The 17493-nt window shown below is 33.5% G+C and overlaps 1 protein-coding gene across 3 annotated transcripts in view; it reads right to left on the bottom strand.

Moving 5' to 3' along the window:
• Positions 1-17493, bottom strand: part of FSTL5 (follistatin like 5) — a 766041-nt gene that overhangs the window by 138166 nt on the left and 610382 nt on the right. For all 3 annotated transcript variants that reach the window (XM_045464161.1, XM_045464179.1, XM_045464171.1), the window contains exons 9-10: positions 11161-11322; positions 6670-6804 (exon numbers count right to left, since the gene is read on the bottom strand). In XM_045464161.1, coding sequence (XP_045320117.1) covers positions 6670-6804; positions 11161-11322 — 297 coding nt within the window. The remainder of the gene's footprint in view (positions 1-6669; positions 6805-11160; positions 11323-17493) is intronic.

Here is a 17493-nt window from a genome sequence, read left to right as displayed (position 1 = left end):
CATTAATTTACATTAACATTATATATTTGCATACCTTGTTTATTCAAGTAATCTTGTTGTAGAGTTTAACACATGTCAAATACCCTGTAAAGGAATCCAACAACTGATGTATTTCATAATTGTTGACCAATACTAATTCACTGAATTCTAAAATAATGATTGTTGTAATGGCGCAATATTTCCAAATATAATACTGACCGTGACAATGATGAAAAGAAAAATTGTATATACCATTATAATGTATTCAGGCATTATATTCCAATATTTACAAGAGGCTAGATCTTTACTAAAATCCTAGCAAGGTGTGATATAATCTGTGCTTAGTGCTTAATGCAGCTAGTAGTTTAAAAGCTTTCAATAGCAGCCTACATTCACACTGCTTTTCATTTACCTTAATCCTGCAGATGAATTATTGTCATCTGGGAATTCACTCCCCTTGGGAATGAAAATGTATCAAGTGCTTATGCTCCTTGCAAGATGTTTTAAAATGAATAACATTTACCTCTGCCTAAACCCCTCTCATATATTTCATATCATCTCTTACTCCCTGTTACAATCCCCTATGGCCCATTTCTACTCTTCTTTACATTTAAATCCTCCTCATATATCACTCTATTAAATCTTAGTTATCAAACCCTATCCCTAATGCAACTGTAGATTATATTATTTTGAAGCACTTTTTTTGTAGTTCAATTTGTCACACGAGAAGACTTCCAGTGAGGTTTGTTGACAAAGTTGGGTACTGTAACTCAAGGTTTTCCAATTCAAAGATTAGGTTACAAGCAAAACATAAACTCCTTTGCCATATGATGCTTTGCATGAATTGTTCACTCAACAGTATCATCCTGCTGGGAAATGTAGTATAAGAAAAAAAATGTGATTGATACTACTATGACTGCTCTATTATGTAGAAAATAATGGATGATTGCTCTGAAGCTGTAGCTAAACAAAGTAAGACTGTGTGGTGTCATTTAGTCCAAAAGTTGTAAATCTTTCCCCATTTTTCTTGCTGTCTAAGTGAAATTCAATACTTCTCATCTTGCATCTTTCAAAAAGAAAACAGAAGAAGGGAACATTAAAGAATTATTTTTAAAATGTAATAGGAGTATAAATTGATGTAAAGAGAAATAAAATGTAGCTTTTGCTTTCATTCTGTGACAAAAGTGGACTCTGGCAACAAAATGTATTTTATTTAAAATATCTTAAAAGCTACATTAAAGGAAAAATGTATTCTCTAATCCATTGAAACAAGTTTTTTATGCCAAATGAAATAATGATATTTTATATTTGAATAAATAATTTTATAGGTGTCCAAATATATGTCCTCTCTCTCACAATCCCTCATTATCTCTACATCTATTTCAGTTCTGCCTCAATCTTTTTATCTGCCTCTAAGTATCATTCATCTTAGAAACTATAATTTCTAAGAATTGCTAGATTCTCCAGAGTATTAAAAAATAACTGTCAATATTTCTAGCAAGGAGTAAATAATTATTTTCAGAAAATAAGCATAAATTGGAGGAAGAGCAAATTTATGTCTAGCACTATGGAGAATGCTTTATAATGTCTACAAAGAAAGCCCTTAGTAAGTTAGTAGTATTCATTCCATATTACAAATAGATAAATTAAAGCTCAGAGAGGTTTTGTAATAGCTCCAAATCACAGAACTATCATGGGGTAGGGCAATGATTCTAACTCCTGTCTAATGCCCAAATTCATGCTCTTCTACTATACCAATCTGCCTGTTTAGATACATTGTATCCCATCACTACTGGCAGGGAATAAAAGACCTCTGAATTTATATTTGATCAATATGGGCAAGTCCACAATTTTTTAATATGTACAAATGAGAAAAGTAAAGTCATCAGGGATGGCTCTGTGACTATTTCCTTTGGCTTTTTTGAAAATAACTATCTATCCAAATACACATTGTATAATTTATATTGGACTTTGTCCCTTGAATTACTAGTAGAGAACCCAAGGAAATCCTTAAGAAGTAGGTTACATAAGGCCATAGACTTCTCTAATGTGATCTCCACTTGATCTGGATATTGTTTTTGTTATACAGGATTCTGACAGTTTTACTGAGTAATAGGACACATCCCCAGGAAAACTGTCTTATACCACATAGACATTCTTACATTTTCTATTTCTTCTTTTCTGTAGCTCCTAATATTCTCATTTTACTCATTTAGTGTTATTCTGATTTTAATTATGTGCATAAATTTCTAAAATGGATGCATTCACATCTCTGTCTCTGTCTCTGCCTCACTCTCTCTCTCTCTCTCTCTCTCTCTATATATATATATATATATATGTATATATATATAACCAGTACAGCAAGTTTTTGGAAACCAAATGTCACAAAAATTAAAGCCATTTATTTAAATGAGAGGTAAATTTGTTATTCCAAAGAAACTGGATTGCATCCTATAAAAGAGTAGAATATAAACATGAATTAGCAATGTTTGAAACTTCAGGGTTACAGTCAAAATCCATTATTTTCATTGCCAAGATCAATGTAATGAAACATAGAAGTTTTACACTTTCAGGTCTTATGTTTAAATCTTTAATCCATTTTGAGTTGCTTTTGTATATAGTGTAAGACTGGGATCCAGTTTCATCCTTTTACATATGGACATTCAGTTTCCCAGAATCATTTTTTGAAAAGACTACCCTCTCTCCAATGTATATTCTGGTCCTCTTGTTGGAATTCAATTAACTGTGCATTCATGGGTTTACTTTTGGGTCCTCTGTTCTGTTCCATTTGTCTATGTATCTGTCTTTATACAAGTATCATATTATTTTATTTACTATAGCTTTATGTACATTATGAAATCAGGAAGTACAATGCCACCAGATTTGTTCTTTCTCAGGATCAGTTTGGTTACTCCAGATTTTTGTTGTTCTATATGAATTTTAGTTTTTTTTCTATTTCTGAAAAAAAAGAAATCCATTGTGTTTTTTATGGAAATAGCGTCGAATCATAGATTTCTTTGGATAATATTAGCATTTTAATAATGTTTGTTCTTCTAAACCATGAACATAAAATATCTTTCCATTTATTTGTGTCTTCAATTTCTTTCATTAATGTATAATAGTTTTTAGTGTACAGTCTTTTACCTCCTTGATTAAGTTTATTCCCAAGTACATTATTCTTCTTGATGCTATTATAAATGGGATTGATTTCTTAATTGCCTTTCAGATATCTCATTTTAATTTATAGAAACATAACAGATTTTTGCATGTTGATTTTGTACACTGAAACTTTACTGAATATGTTCATTAGTTCTAACAGATTGTTTGTGGAGTCTTTGTACGGCTTTTTATTTAAAAGTTTATATCATTTGCAAATAGACTATTTTACTTCTTCCTTTATGATTTGAATACTTTTTTTCCCTTTGCTTGACTAATTGCTGTGTCTAGGATTTGTAGTGATATGTTGGATTGAAATGGTGAGACTGGGCATCTTTGTCTTGTTCTTGAGCTGAGAGAGAAATATTTCCATTTTTTTTTTCATTGAGCATGATGCTAGCTGTGGGCTTGTCATATATAGCCCTTATTATGTCGAGGTATGTTCTTTCCATGTGTCATTTGTTGAGCATTTCTAGCATGAATGTGTCAAATATTTTATCTGCATCTATTTGATGATCAAGTGATTTTTTACTCTTCATTTCTTCATTCTTTTTTTTAATGTGCAAATCACAATTTTATCTGCATATGTTGAACCATTCTTGTATTCCAAGGATGAATCCCACACGATCATGGTGTATGCTTTTGTTAGTGTGTTGTTAGAATCAGTTTGCTAATACTTTGTTGAGGAATTCTGCATCTATGTTCATCAGGATATTGGCCTATAATTTTATCAAAAACACAGGCAACAAAAACAAAAATAGACAAGTTGGACTATATCAAACTAAAAAGTTTCTGCACAGTAAAGGAAACAATCAAGAAAGTGAAAAGGCAACCTAAGATATGGGAGAAAATATTTTCAGCTCATATCATATTATCTGATAAGTGTTTAATTTCCAACATATATAAGGAACTTCAGTAACTCAACTTAAAAAAAAAACAAAAACAACTAAGTAAAAAAAAAATGGGCAAAGGCCTTGAATGTCTCCAAAAAAGTATATAAGAATGGCTAATAGGTTTATGAAAAGGTATTCTACATAACTAATCATCAAAAATGCAAATCAAAACTACAATGAGCTATCTCACACTTGTTGGGATGGTTATTATTACAGTAACAAAAGATAAAAGTATTGGCAAGGATGGTGAGAAATTGGAATGTGCCCTGCACATTCACGGGACCGAAAAATGGTGCAGTTATTATGAAAAACATAGAAGTTCTCAGAAATTAAAAATGGAACTATCATATGATCCAGTAATCCAACTTCTGGGTATATATATATATATCCAAAAGAATTGAAATCAGGATCAAAGAAATACCTGCACTCACATATTCATTGCAGCATCATTCACAATAGCCAACGTATAGAAACAACTCAAATATCGTTTGACAAAATGAATGGATAAAGAAAATTTTGTGTATACATACAATAGAATATTATTCCACCTTAGAAAGAAGGAAATCCTATCCTTTGTGACAATATGAATAGACCTGAAAGACATTATGCTAATTGAAACAAGCCAGTCACAAAGACCAAGACTGTGTAATTGCATTATATGAGTTATCAAAGAGTCAAAAGTCATAGAAACACAATGGAATGGTGGCTGTCAGTTGATGTGGAGGAGGGAAAAATGAAAGTTGTTCAATGTGTACAAAGTCACAGTTATACAAGACAAACAAGTTCTGGAGATCTGTTGTACAACCTAGTGCCTATAGTTAACAATAAAATGTGGAGCATTTAAAAATTTAAGAGGGTAGAGAATTTATGCTGTGTTCCTAACAGAATAAATGAATTAATTAAATTAAAAAATAAAATCTGGTAGTTTTTCTCTTTATCCTTGAAAATGTTACATAATTAAATATAGAAGGAACACCTATAAATAATTATATCCAGACTTAGGACCAAAACCCTTTGAATCTTTTATTTATATTGTTATTTATGGGATGAATTTGAAAGTTCTATAAACATAGATATAGTAAGGACTGCATTGCTATAACTTACAAATGCTACTTCTGATTTTAATAGGATGTTAACATATAATCTCAAAAAGTTATTTAAAATGTATTATTTTGACCTCTAAGAGCTTAGAGTAAAAACATGATTTCAGAAAACTGTTTATAATTAAGCAAATACATTCATGTGACTGAATCTATGAATAAAATTATATTAAATCTTCCCCTAAAATTTTTCTCAAAGTTACATGCTGCTAAATAGTAAGTGGTTCACTCATTAAAGGAACAGTAGCTAGTATTTTAATGTTGTAACTAGGGAAACACATTGAAAAATACTTGACTAACATTAAAAGAAAATCAGAATAGAGAATTGAAATTAAACTCTGTCTTACAACTTTCATCATAAAGAACAAAGAAAACTAAAGTATTCAATACTTGTCACCTAAATTATTTTTAAAGAGAAAGTGGATTGCAAATTGATATTTAGCAGAAATATATAAAAGGCAAAAAGAAGTTACGGTGGACCTTATCCAGGTCATTAACTTTAACTTTCTTTTATCTTTATCTACCTTAAGAATTTTCTTTAAAAAAAATTTTTTTAATGTTTATTTACCGTTGAGACAGAGACAGACACAGAATGCGATTGGGGGAGGGGTAGAGTGAGAGGGAGAATCCGAAGCAGGTTCCAGGCTCCAGAAGCTGTCAGCACAGAGCCAGATCCAGATCCGGGACTCCCAACTCACAAGCCCTGAGATCATGACCTGAGCCGAAGTGGGCCTCCCAACCAACTGAGCCGCCCAGGTGGCCCAAGAATTTTCTTTTTAAATATTTGCTTGCAATGATGGTTGAACTAGTGAGACCAAATATAGATAAAGAAATACTAGTAGTCAGGACTTGGATAAGATCTTTCTCCCCCCTTGGATCCACCAATATCTGCATATACTCGTTGATTTAAAGAGAAATAAGATTCCTGAGACAATGCTTTAACCTTGTTCAAGAACTCGATTGAGAAATAGGCATGCCAAACTAGACAGTCCTCCAAGTATCAGGGGCCCTGCAACAAATTAGAATAATTAGATTTATAAATGCATCTAACAAATCAGATTGAGGAGCAAGGGTAATAGTCATTCCAAGTACATCCAGACCCAATCTTAAAACAACCATCCTGTGGCATATGCGGACTGGGGGAACAAAGTGTCCGTGACTTTTCTCATAGAGAGCACATTTGATAAATCATGGTACTTGGAGTTCCAAGCAATTTAGCTATAACTAAAAATCCATCTTGAGCATCCCCACTCTATCCATATCTCTTTCGCTACGTAATAGTTGTTTTTTGTTGTTGTTGTTTTGTTTTGTTTTAAAACAGAATGAATGGTACATTTTTCCCCATTACTTCATGATACAATCGGGAAACGTGGGCAGTGATGGCAAAGCATTTCTAGCACTGAATGGAGAAAACAGCCCAGGGATTGATGTTGGTGGCAGGGCAGTGAGCTCTTAAGGTGGCAGTAACCACAGAGACTGCTGCAGAAAAGCCCTGCTCTATAGCCAGTCGCGCTTTGTGAGGGCGAGTGTTCGATACATACGGGTCTTTCTGGCAGAATCTTCCACGAAAAGAGAAGAGATGTCTTCATCCACTCCTGCTTCATTCTTTGCGATACAAGTGTATGCTCCTGTATCTTCATAGCGCACATTGCTTATATGAACCTCGCTGCCATTTGCTGAAAACAGAAGGCAAATGCAACTTGTAAACTCCAATTTCAGTTTTGGTACAGTGCTTTCCGATTACACAGTCAAGCAGTTCTCTTAGCTTGTCCTAATTAAACTGCTTTCCTTCCTACTTTCATGCTTTGGAGGCATGCCAAATTATTCCAAAAGCATTCAAGTGTTTCATAAACTGTGTTGTCATTCTGCTAACAGAGAACCCAAAACTCTGTATCAAATGCACACGCTTTATATTTTATATTTATTTCCTATTTCCTACTTGGTATAGGTATTTCATATTGATAACTATAATTCCATTTATTTATTTCTTTTTAGTATTCAAAATTCACTTTGTCTTAAGTTTTACAAAATTTTAAAATAATAACAATATGTTTTATATACAGGAGAATACATATAAAAAGACTTCATAAAGGAATTAAGCCAGCTACATCATACAAGTATAGTGCAATTACCACTTGTCAAGTACATTATTGAGCGTGTATTAAATATCTGGAATTATAAGGTAAGGGAACTATTAAGTAAGGAAAACAGAAAGATAAAAGCACATGATTTGTCTGCAAGATTTCAATCTTTTGCCAGGAATATATGTAAACAATATTATAATATGGAAATTAACACTGTCAATGTATAACCAAAGGGTTAAGGGAATAAGTAGCTCAACTTTTACATCTTAGTAAAATAATTTTTTAAGCTAATCCCTAATTAATGAGTTGTATTCCCTAATGTGGATACCAGAGTATAATTAAAAACTGACTATATGTAGGAAATATACAAGGTGGTGTTACACATATTATGTGTTAATTGTCCTAAGTAATACATAATTATCAGAAGCAGAATCCGAGACTCAGAGAATGATCGTACATAAATCACTCAACTCAAAAGATGGGGGCTGGATGCCTATCAGACTCCCAAATCCAGTGTTTGTTGTGCTCATTTTTTTCCCTCTTTTACTTTATTTCTTTAAGTCTTTCTGTGTGTGTTTGTGCCCTTTATTATCTAATCACAAGAACACCATGCACCATGTCCTGTGTGGTTGTCTGGGAAAGAAGGCAGAAAAACAGTGGGAAAAGAGCTTGAAATGCCAATGGCTCTCAAGGGATGTGAATAGGAGGATATGGAGAGGCAGTGAGTGTTTGGGGAGAAAGAGCCAGACTACTTGAACCTCTTTCTCACTTTGTAGATGTTATTACACACCTCCACCATCCCCCACCCCCCATCCATTGTTGAGAGTCACTACTCCAAAAGGGAGGTTGGTGATTTTTTTTTGTTTTTGTTTCTTTGCTGTAAAAGGCCTGGTAAATATTTTGTGCTTTATAAGCTATATCATATCTGTGACAACTGCCCACTTCTGCCATAGGCTGCATAAAGGAGCCATGGACAATACAACATGAGTGTGGCTGTGTTCTAAAGACAAACAAAAACAAAGCCCCCCCCCCCCCAATTGACTTTATTCACAAAACAGGCATTTTCCCAGATCTGGCTTGTGGACCTTAGTTGGCAGACCCCTGCTCTGAAAAATAAGGAGTGAACATACATTTAAGCCTGCATCAGCTTCTTGTTTTACATGAAATATGGCTCTCTCCAAAGAACATACTTTTTCTTAAGACCCACAACTTCACAACTTCAATTCTCTAGATTTGTTTTGAAATATCGTCAATTTATTCCTTCCTTAAACTTTCTCTTCTCAATATTCTTATATGTTCTCCTAACCTACATGCCTCACTGTCTTCCTCCTTCTCTACATAATCCACCATTTCTAAATATTTTCTACTCTATTGCCAGAATGAGCAATTCCCTCGTCCATTTATCATTCTGACACACAGGCCTTACTAACTGCCCAAACTGCAACAAGCTGACATATCTCCACACTTGGTGTCTCTGAATCTAGTTTTTTTGAGTACATTAAGAGACTACTGCATAGGCAAATTTACAGATTTTGAAATTCACAGTTTTCAGTTTGCAAGATGTTCAATGCTACTTGCTATTTATTTCACCTGACCTTTATGGTTACATGCCTTTCATTTCCTGCTCCATTTTTATTTCAAATCTTTACTATGTTTGATGTTTCCCATCTTAATACTAACTTCTTAATTTACGCAAGTGACCTTGCTTTTAAATAATGAAATACATACATGTAATTAGAAAGTAAACTCAAATCATTTTGCAGTATACATGGTTATTAAATCATCACATTTATTACCTTAAACTAACACAATATTATGTCAATTATATTTCAGTAAAAGCTGGGAAAACGAGTTAGGCCAATTTCCTATTTCCATCTACATTTTTACATTTATTTACATTTCAAAGGAAACTCTCTCCTGTTTCTTTGCAAGGAAAATCTCCTCTCTTTTCTTTCTGATTTCTATGATTATTTGGTCATCCTTCCTCACCTCCATCATCTCCACATCTTTTTCCTTACTAATATTCCTTCAAATCGATGCACTGTTTAAGAAAAAATATCTTTATTTGCCCTAGTTCTTACCCTCAGTGGCAGCTAACTTTTCTTTTTCTTCCTTTCAAAACTGGAGAGATTTTTATACTTCCTACTTCCTTTTCATTTCCAAACCCACTGAAGACTAATTGCTACTATTACTGCTTTTTTAAATGTCAAAAGGCCAAACCTAATCACCTAACTCACAAATACATTTCAGTGACTTTCCTTAACCTTTCTATGCATTTGACATTGTTGAACACTTTTCCATACTTAGCTTTATTTTCTTCTGTAGAATCACCTTAATTTCATGTTTCCTTGTTGATTTTCAGTCTCCTTGTGTTATTTACCTTGATTTGCCTTCCAATTAAACACTTCTGCTTTTCTAGGATTTTACTTCCTCTCATTAACATATCATCCCATCCATGGACATAGTTATGGAGTCTGTGCCTAGACTTGGACCTCACATATAAATGCCAACTAAGCATTTGTTGAATAAATGGATAATTGAATAACTATAGTATTTGGTAATATGTAATCATATAGAAAGTCCTATGAAATTCAACACTCCAATGCACCCAGAGTTATCTCGTAGGTTGTGTTCCCTACTCACCTTTCATTTGTCACATTTTCTCAAAACTTTAGCTATTTTCTCTTGTTTTTAAAAATGATAATAGCTATCCTACAAGGGCCCACACTCTTTCAAAATTGAATCTAGAGTGTAACCAAACCCCTGAATTTACCTCCCTGTATATTCCTAGAGGCAAAGATATAACTTGCCCATCTAATATGGCTTACTAGTATTAAATGGGCAAGAGATGACAAAATCAGAAACTAATTAGAACTTTCTTCACTTTAATTTGTGTTAATCAGATCAATGTTCTTCTCTTCTAAGATTATAGACACTAAAGATATGATCAGCAGATGTAAACATGTTGGTTTACTTATATTAATATGGAGATTTGTAGCATTCAGGTTTTAAAGATCAAAATTACTTTCCCATGTCATTTTTGAAAAAAAAAATAGTAGATATTTCAAAAAAGTATTTAAAAACATATATTGAAACATTCTTTGTCAAAGTGGAATAAGAATTGATGTCTGTGCTTATAGAAATAATGCCAAAATGAAAATACATTCATTTCTAGCAGTATGAATTGCAGGAATTTAAAGCAAGCAATAAAGAATATCATGTCATGCAACAGATACTCCAGCAAAATGACCTGTCATATTCTACTCTTGATGGTGGAAATAAGATATACATTTTTCAACCTACTGGTATAATCAACGTATATGCAACTGTTTTTGCACAAAGATATTTTTTGTTTTCTACTTACCACATATTAATGATTATTATATGTGTAATAATTAATTACAGTTACACATTAGATTATTAAAATTTAGGATATTTTATAAATTAGAATTCAATAATAATATTCATAACCTTAAAACAATTTGGTAATGTTTTTATTTTCCTCTGTCTTCATTTGCAAAGTATACTACAAAACATTCACTAAGGAATTTCCATATTATTTATACTTCCTATAATGTATTTTAAAAGTATGATTTAAACATTTAATTGGCCCCTGCAGAAAGGTATTCTCTGAAGACATCCACCTATTCTGTTCAGCATATCTGCTATAATCCATAAGACAAGTATTTAAAAGATACATAATATAATATTTTATTTATTGCTAAAATAATGACGTAATTATTATGACAAGATTATTATTGAAAACACTAAAAATACTAAAGGGCTCTATTTCAGATATAATGTGTTAGAAACAGCTATATTCTTTTCATATTCATGACATTTTGTTGTCATCTACTTTTTTTTTTAAGTCATGTAAACTGTGTTATAAATTTTAATATAAAATTTCTACATGGTCATTTGAGAGGAGAAAATGAAACTGAAAAGCACCTTGAAGTGTGAGTTGTTTGGACAGCTTTGGTGTAATATCGATTCCATTCTTCAGCCAGCCAAGCTGAGGGTTTGGTATGCCCTCTGCGTGGCACCTGAGACTTGCAGTTACCCCAGGTTCTCGAGCCTGACTCTCTGGATACACCCGGATCACTGGAGGGACTACAAGAAGAAATGGGAAAAAAGTGAGTTACTAAGCCATATTCTGTGATTTTCCAAAAATTACAATATGATAAAATTGATAATTATATATTCTAATGATATGTAATTCCATAGATCTTAGTTTCCAAATATCAATATCTCCAAAAATTTGCCACTATTCCTTGCATCAAGGTTATTATGAGACTGTGTCAGGAAAAATACAAGCTGAGCCTGGAATATCCTGTTTTGGTAATAAAGGAGGTTTTCAAAGGATGATAGAAACAACAATAAAATACAGAATCCAAGGGCGACTGGGTGGCTCAGTTGCTTAAGCATCTGAGTTCAGCTCAAGTCATCAGCTCACTGTTCATGAGTTTGAGCCCCACATCAGGCTCCATGCTGACAGCTCAGAGACTGGAACCTACTTCGGATTCTGTGTCTCCCTCTCTCTCTGCTCCTCCCTTGCTCACTCTCTGTCTCTCTCAAAAATAAACACATTATAAACAAAAAAATCTTAAAAACAAAATACAAAAGCCAGCTTAAAGGGGCTCCTATTTGCCAAATATATGAAAATGTGGGCATTAAAATAATTAACAACTCTAAAGAACTATAAGGAACAAAATAAGACTTTAAGAATTCAGTTATAGGGTCCCTTGGGTGGCTCAGTCAGTTAAGCATCCAACTTCTGCTCAGGTCATGATCTAGCAGTTCATGAGTTTGAGCCCCACATCGGGCTCCATGCTGACAGCTCAGAGCCTGGAGCCTACTTCAGATTCTGTGTCTCCTTCTCTCTCTACCCCTCCCCCACTCATGCTCTGTCTCTCTCTCTCTCTCTCTCTCTCTCAAAAATAAATAAAACATAAAAAATTAAAAAAAAGAATTCAGGGGGCGCCTGGGTGGCGCAGTCGGTTGGGCGTCCGACTTCAGCCAGGTCACAATCTCGCGGTCCGTGAGTTTGAGCCCCGCGTCTGGCTCTGGGCTGATGGCTCAGAGCCTGGAGCCTGTTTCTGATTCTGTGTCTCCCTCTCTCTCTGCCCTCCCCCGTTCGTGCTTTGTCTCTCTCTGTCCCAAAGATAAAAATAAACATTGAAAAAAAAAATTAAAAAAAAAAAAAAGAATTCAGTTATATAAACAAATAATGAATATATAAATGAGAAAGAACAAAAATATTTTCCTTACCATAGCATGTTTAAAAGATCAGAGTAACAATTATATTTATAGAAGCATCCAAAAAATAAAATATTTAGAAATATTTAGAATATTTAGAAATGAATTTAACCAAGGAGGTGTAAGATTTTTACACTGAACACTGCAAAATGAGTTGAAAGAATTTAAAGAAAAACACATAAGTGAAAAGTCATGTGTTTATTAATTGAAATAATTAATTAGTAGGACAGTAAGAATTGGTAAAAATTGTCTGTGAGATGACAAGACTCCAAAAAAATCGATCTATAGATACAATGTAATCCCAATCAAAATTCCAACTGCATTTTTTTTTTGCAGAAATGGAAGAGCTAATCTTCAGCTTTATATGGAACTACAAGGGACCCCAAACAGCCAAAACAATCTTGAAAAAGAAGACAAAACTGGAGGTCTCATATCTCCCAATTTTCAAATGTATATATATGTAGACAACACACACACATATAGTATAGTAATCAAAACAATGTGATAACTGGCATAAAGAGAAAAGGCAAATCTATGGATATAGACTTGGGATGCCAAAATAAACCTATTAATCTATGGTTAATGGATTTTCAACAAGGATTCCAGAAAAGAGTCTTTTCAAGAATTGATTCTGAAACAACTGGATATCCATATGCAAAAGAATGAACTTGAACCCCTACCTCACAACATATATAAAAATTAACTCAAAATTAATCAGACTTAAATGTAGGAACTGAAATAATAAAACACTTAGAAGAAAACATAAGGATAAATTATCCTGACTTTGTATTTTACCATGGTTTCTTAGATATGACCCCAAAATACAAGCAACAAAAGAAAAATTAATAAACTGAACTCATTAAAATTAAAACTTGGGGTGCTCAAAGGACACTATCAAGAAAGTATAAACACAACTCACAGAGTAAAAACATATTTGCAAATTATATCTGATAACATACTAGTATCTAGTATATATAATGAGCTGTTATAACCTAGCAACAAAAGACTAACATCCCCTTCCACACAGCAAAGGAAATTGTCAGCAAAATGAAAAGGAAACCTATAGAATGGGAGAAACTATTTGTAAGCCAGATATCTGATAAGTCATTAATATATATACAATGAACTCATATAATTTAACAGAAAAAAAGCAAATAAAAATGGGCAAAGTACCTAAACAGACATTTTTTAATGAAGACATACAATGACCAACAGGTTAATGACAAGGTACTCAACATTACTCAACATTACTGCTAATCAGGTAAATGCAAACCAAAACCACTTCATATTTGTTAGGATGTCTATTTTAAAAGGCAAGAGATAACAACCACTGGTAAGGATATGGAGAAAACAGAGCCCTTGTACACTGCTGGTGGACATGTAAATTGGTACAACCACTATGGAAAATAGTATGGGGGCTCCTACAAAAATTAAAAATAGAACTACTTCCAAGTCAGTAAATTCTAACTTTCTGCTCAAGTAAGTTTTAACTGACACAGATTCCTTCTGAACTTTATCCTCAATATTCTCCCAGGAAAAATAAGATTGGATTTGTGTATCTTCTTTTGCCCTGTGTCAGTTCTTCTGCTGATAGAAAATAATACCATCAGCAATAATACTTTAAGAGTAAAAATAATAATATGTTCATAGATGCCATAGAATATTTGTGTTGTACTTCTTATAGTCATGTTGCTTTAAAGATGAGTCACATAGAAGTTTGAAGCCTTCCTCAGGACACAGAGCTTGTTAGAGTCCAGAGTTGAGATGAAACTCCAGGAGGCCGTGATTCCTCAGCCAATGTTCTTTGCTTTTCATGCTGCCCCTAATCAACCTGGCTGATCTTGGTCTCTAATAGCCACTCTATTGGTCTCTATTTAGCCAATAGGAAAAAAAATACACAAAAATCTGAAGGGTAGTAAAAACATGTTCCAAATTTGACTGATCAGTAATTCCTATGGCAATCAATCAATCAGTCAGTCAATCATAAAAATTGCCTTACAATCCAGCAATCCCACTTCTGGGTATATACCCAAAGGAAACAAAGAGTGATATCTCTCACTATCTTTGGAGAGATAACTGTAGTCTTATGTTCATAGCAGCATTATTCACAATAGCCAAGGTAAGGAAACAACCTTAAATGCCCATCAATGGCTGAGTGATAAAGAAAATATGGTATATATATGATGAAATATTATTCAGCCTTAGAAAGGACATTCTGTCATTTGTAAGAACACAGAAGGCATATTGTAAGTGAAATAAACCAGACAGAGAAAAAAAGATACTGTATGGATGCCTTATATGTAAAACTTAAAAACAACAACAAACAGCAATAAAACCAACAACAGTAAGAAAATTATGTTGACTGCAACCTCAGAAAAGACCTAATACCAGACCATCTGCTTAAGCTGTTCTCAAATTCTTTAGTTGTCTCATTTCTCTGCTTATAATCTCATAAATCTATATCTCTATTTTCCTGTTATCTCATATGAAAACAAATGTTATTTTAAACCACTAAGTTTGAGGATAATTTATTGTTCACTAATCTCTCTATCTCTCTTTCTCTCTCTCTCTCTCTCTCTCTCTCTCTCTCTATATATATATATATATATATATATATATATATATTATCTGCACTGCCAGCGCAGAGCCCAACATGGGGCTCAAACCCACGAACTGTGAGATCATGACCTGAGCCAAAATGAAAAGCCGGACACTTAACCAACTGAGCCACCCAGGTACCTTTAGCATTTGTTATTTAGAATGACCATGAAAGCATATGCACCCTGCATTTGCCTTAGTAATAATATGACTTGGTAAATAAAGAAAAACACTATGGTTTTCAGTGAAAAAATTTTCTGCAGGAGCTATCTTAGCAGAAGACAATGGACAGATATGCTCACCTGGGCCATTTTGCTCTTTGGTTAACTAATATACTTTGAACTACCTGATTTCTTTTATTTTCACCCAATGGAATGCCAGTCAAAGATGCAATATGGATAACTAAACTGGGAGACTCTCTTTAGGATCTCAGCTTTAGACCTAAGTTAATTTCACCACTGTTCTTTCTAGTGACTGGAGGAGCCATTGTATATACAAATTAGATTGACTAATGAATAAATGTCAGCCTTCTAGATTTACTGAAGATATAAAAGCAATTCAAACCAAGAGACTAGTTGAAGCCACAATCAGGACTATAGATATGTTTATCATCCTACTGTCCCCTTCTTTTTGGCTGTGTACGAGAGCTCTTAAACTAGACTCAAATCAGCTCTGATATGGAGACAAAGGGAAGGAAGGGGTCCTCAAAAAGTCCCAGTAATCCTTTGAATTTGCAGCTGCTTCTTTACTTTGTGAATTGCCTTTAATAGTTTCAGGAGCAGAAAAATATTAAACTTCCAAAATTCTGAACACCAGATTTTTGCTACATCCTTTCCCCCTCTCCTAAATATAATTCCAAAGAAATGCAATACACACATCTGCAACAGCGATGGGAGTAAACCAAGCTCTGATTTTTTGTTAACCTCAATGACTATTTAAATGGTTTATTTTGAAATATCAAATATATTTTCAAAAATAGTCTTCATAAATTTCTGTACATGCTTTCTGGTGACCTAATGCACGTATTTTGGTATTGGGTACATATCTAAAAGCCCAGGGTAATTTCTATACCATTTTATTACATTGGAGGTTCAAGTAAATAAGTTTTTAAAGAGATACAGTAATATACTTCCAGCAAAACCACATTACCATAAGATCTGGAGTAAAGAGACTTCTTTCATATACTCAGACCCAATCTTTAATCTCTTGACAACTCGAAAGTGAGTTAGAAGATGAGCTTTTTAAAAAGACTTTCATAGAGTGCCAAAATGGAAATCTACTCTTTCAGTAAACATTTAATAAAAGAAAGTGTATCTTGCCACAAAACTCATAGCCAAAGTAAGGACCAAGGCTTCTTGAAATATTATTTGGAATAGCAAAAACTTGAGACAACCTACATACATTGAAAATTAGTTTGAAAAGAAGTACATCAGTCAACTCAATGATAACAATAGATTCTAGGGGCTCCTGTGTGGCTCAGTTGGTTGAGTGTCTGACTTCATCTCAGGTCTTGATCTCATGGTTCATAGTTTGAGTCCCATATAGGGCTTGCTTCTGTCAGCATGTCAGCATAGAGCCCACTTCACATCCTCTGTCCCCTTCTCTCTTTGCCCCTTTCCAGCTCACACTCTCTCTCTTTCTCAAACAAAACAAAACAAAACAACAAAAACAATAAATTCTACATCTTTTCTATTAAAAATTGTAGATATTATATGGGTCACCTATACTGTCACTGATACTCCCCAAAGAACAGCTTTTCAAATAAGATGTTCAATTTCCCCCTGCATTCCTAGTTGTTTCTACCTTATTGATACATTTGCACGTGAACTGAAAGGAAAATAATGAATAATAATTTTTGTCATATTGAACCTTTATACCCAAATATATAATATTACATTTTGAAAAAATCCTAATACTTATATTGTATGCTTCTCCTTTACTATATGGATACCAAGTGATTGTCTGAAAGCTATCTCTTAACTTAGACACCAAATTGAAGGATAAGTGATCGGCATAACAACTACTTAACCTCGGTGACAAGCTACACATTTAAAAGTAGGTTATTTTTCCCGGGATACATATTATGAAATATAAATGACGATTGATGGCAGCCTGAATTAAAAAGTCAATAACCCTCCAGAGAGCATTTCAAGTCATTTGTTACCGTCATTTTTAGTTAAGAAGTTCACTCTATGAACTTATCTTTCCTTTCTACTGGTATTGCATAAAGAAACTGAGGAAGACCACCAAAGGGTTTTCACATTGGATTTAGAATATTATTTGTGTGTGTTATCATGAAAATCTTTAATTTTTTTAATGTTTATTTATTTTTGAGAGAGTGAGAGAGAGAAAAAGTGTCAGTAGAGGAGGGGCAGAGAGAGAGAGGGAGACACAGAATCTAAAGAAGGCTTCCGGCTCTGAGCTGTC

The sequence above is a fragment of the Leopardus geoffroyi genome, chromosome B1 (assembly GCF_018350155.1).
Source record: "Leopardus geoffroyi isolate Oge1 chromosome B1, O.geoffroyi_Oge1_pat1.0, whole genome shotgun sequence".
Lineage (NCBI taxonomy): Eukaryota > Metazoa > Chordata > Mammalia > Carnivora > Felidae > Leopardus > Leopardus geoffroyi.
Note: the sequence above shows the minus strand (reverse complement) of the source record. Positions and strands in the feature narration are given on the sequence as shown.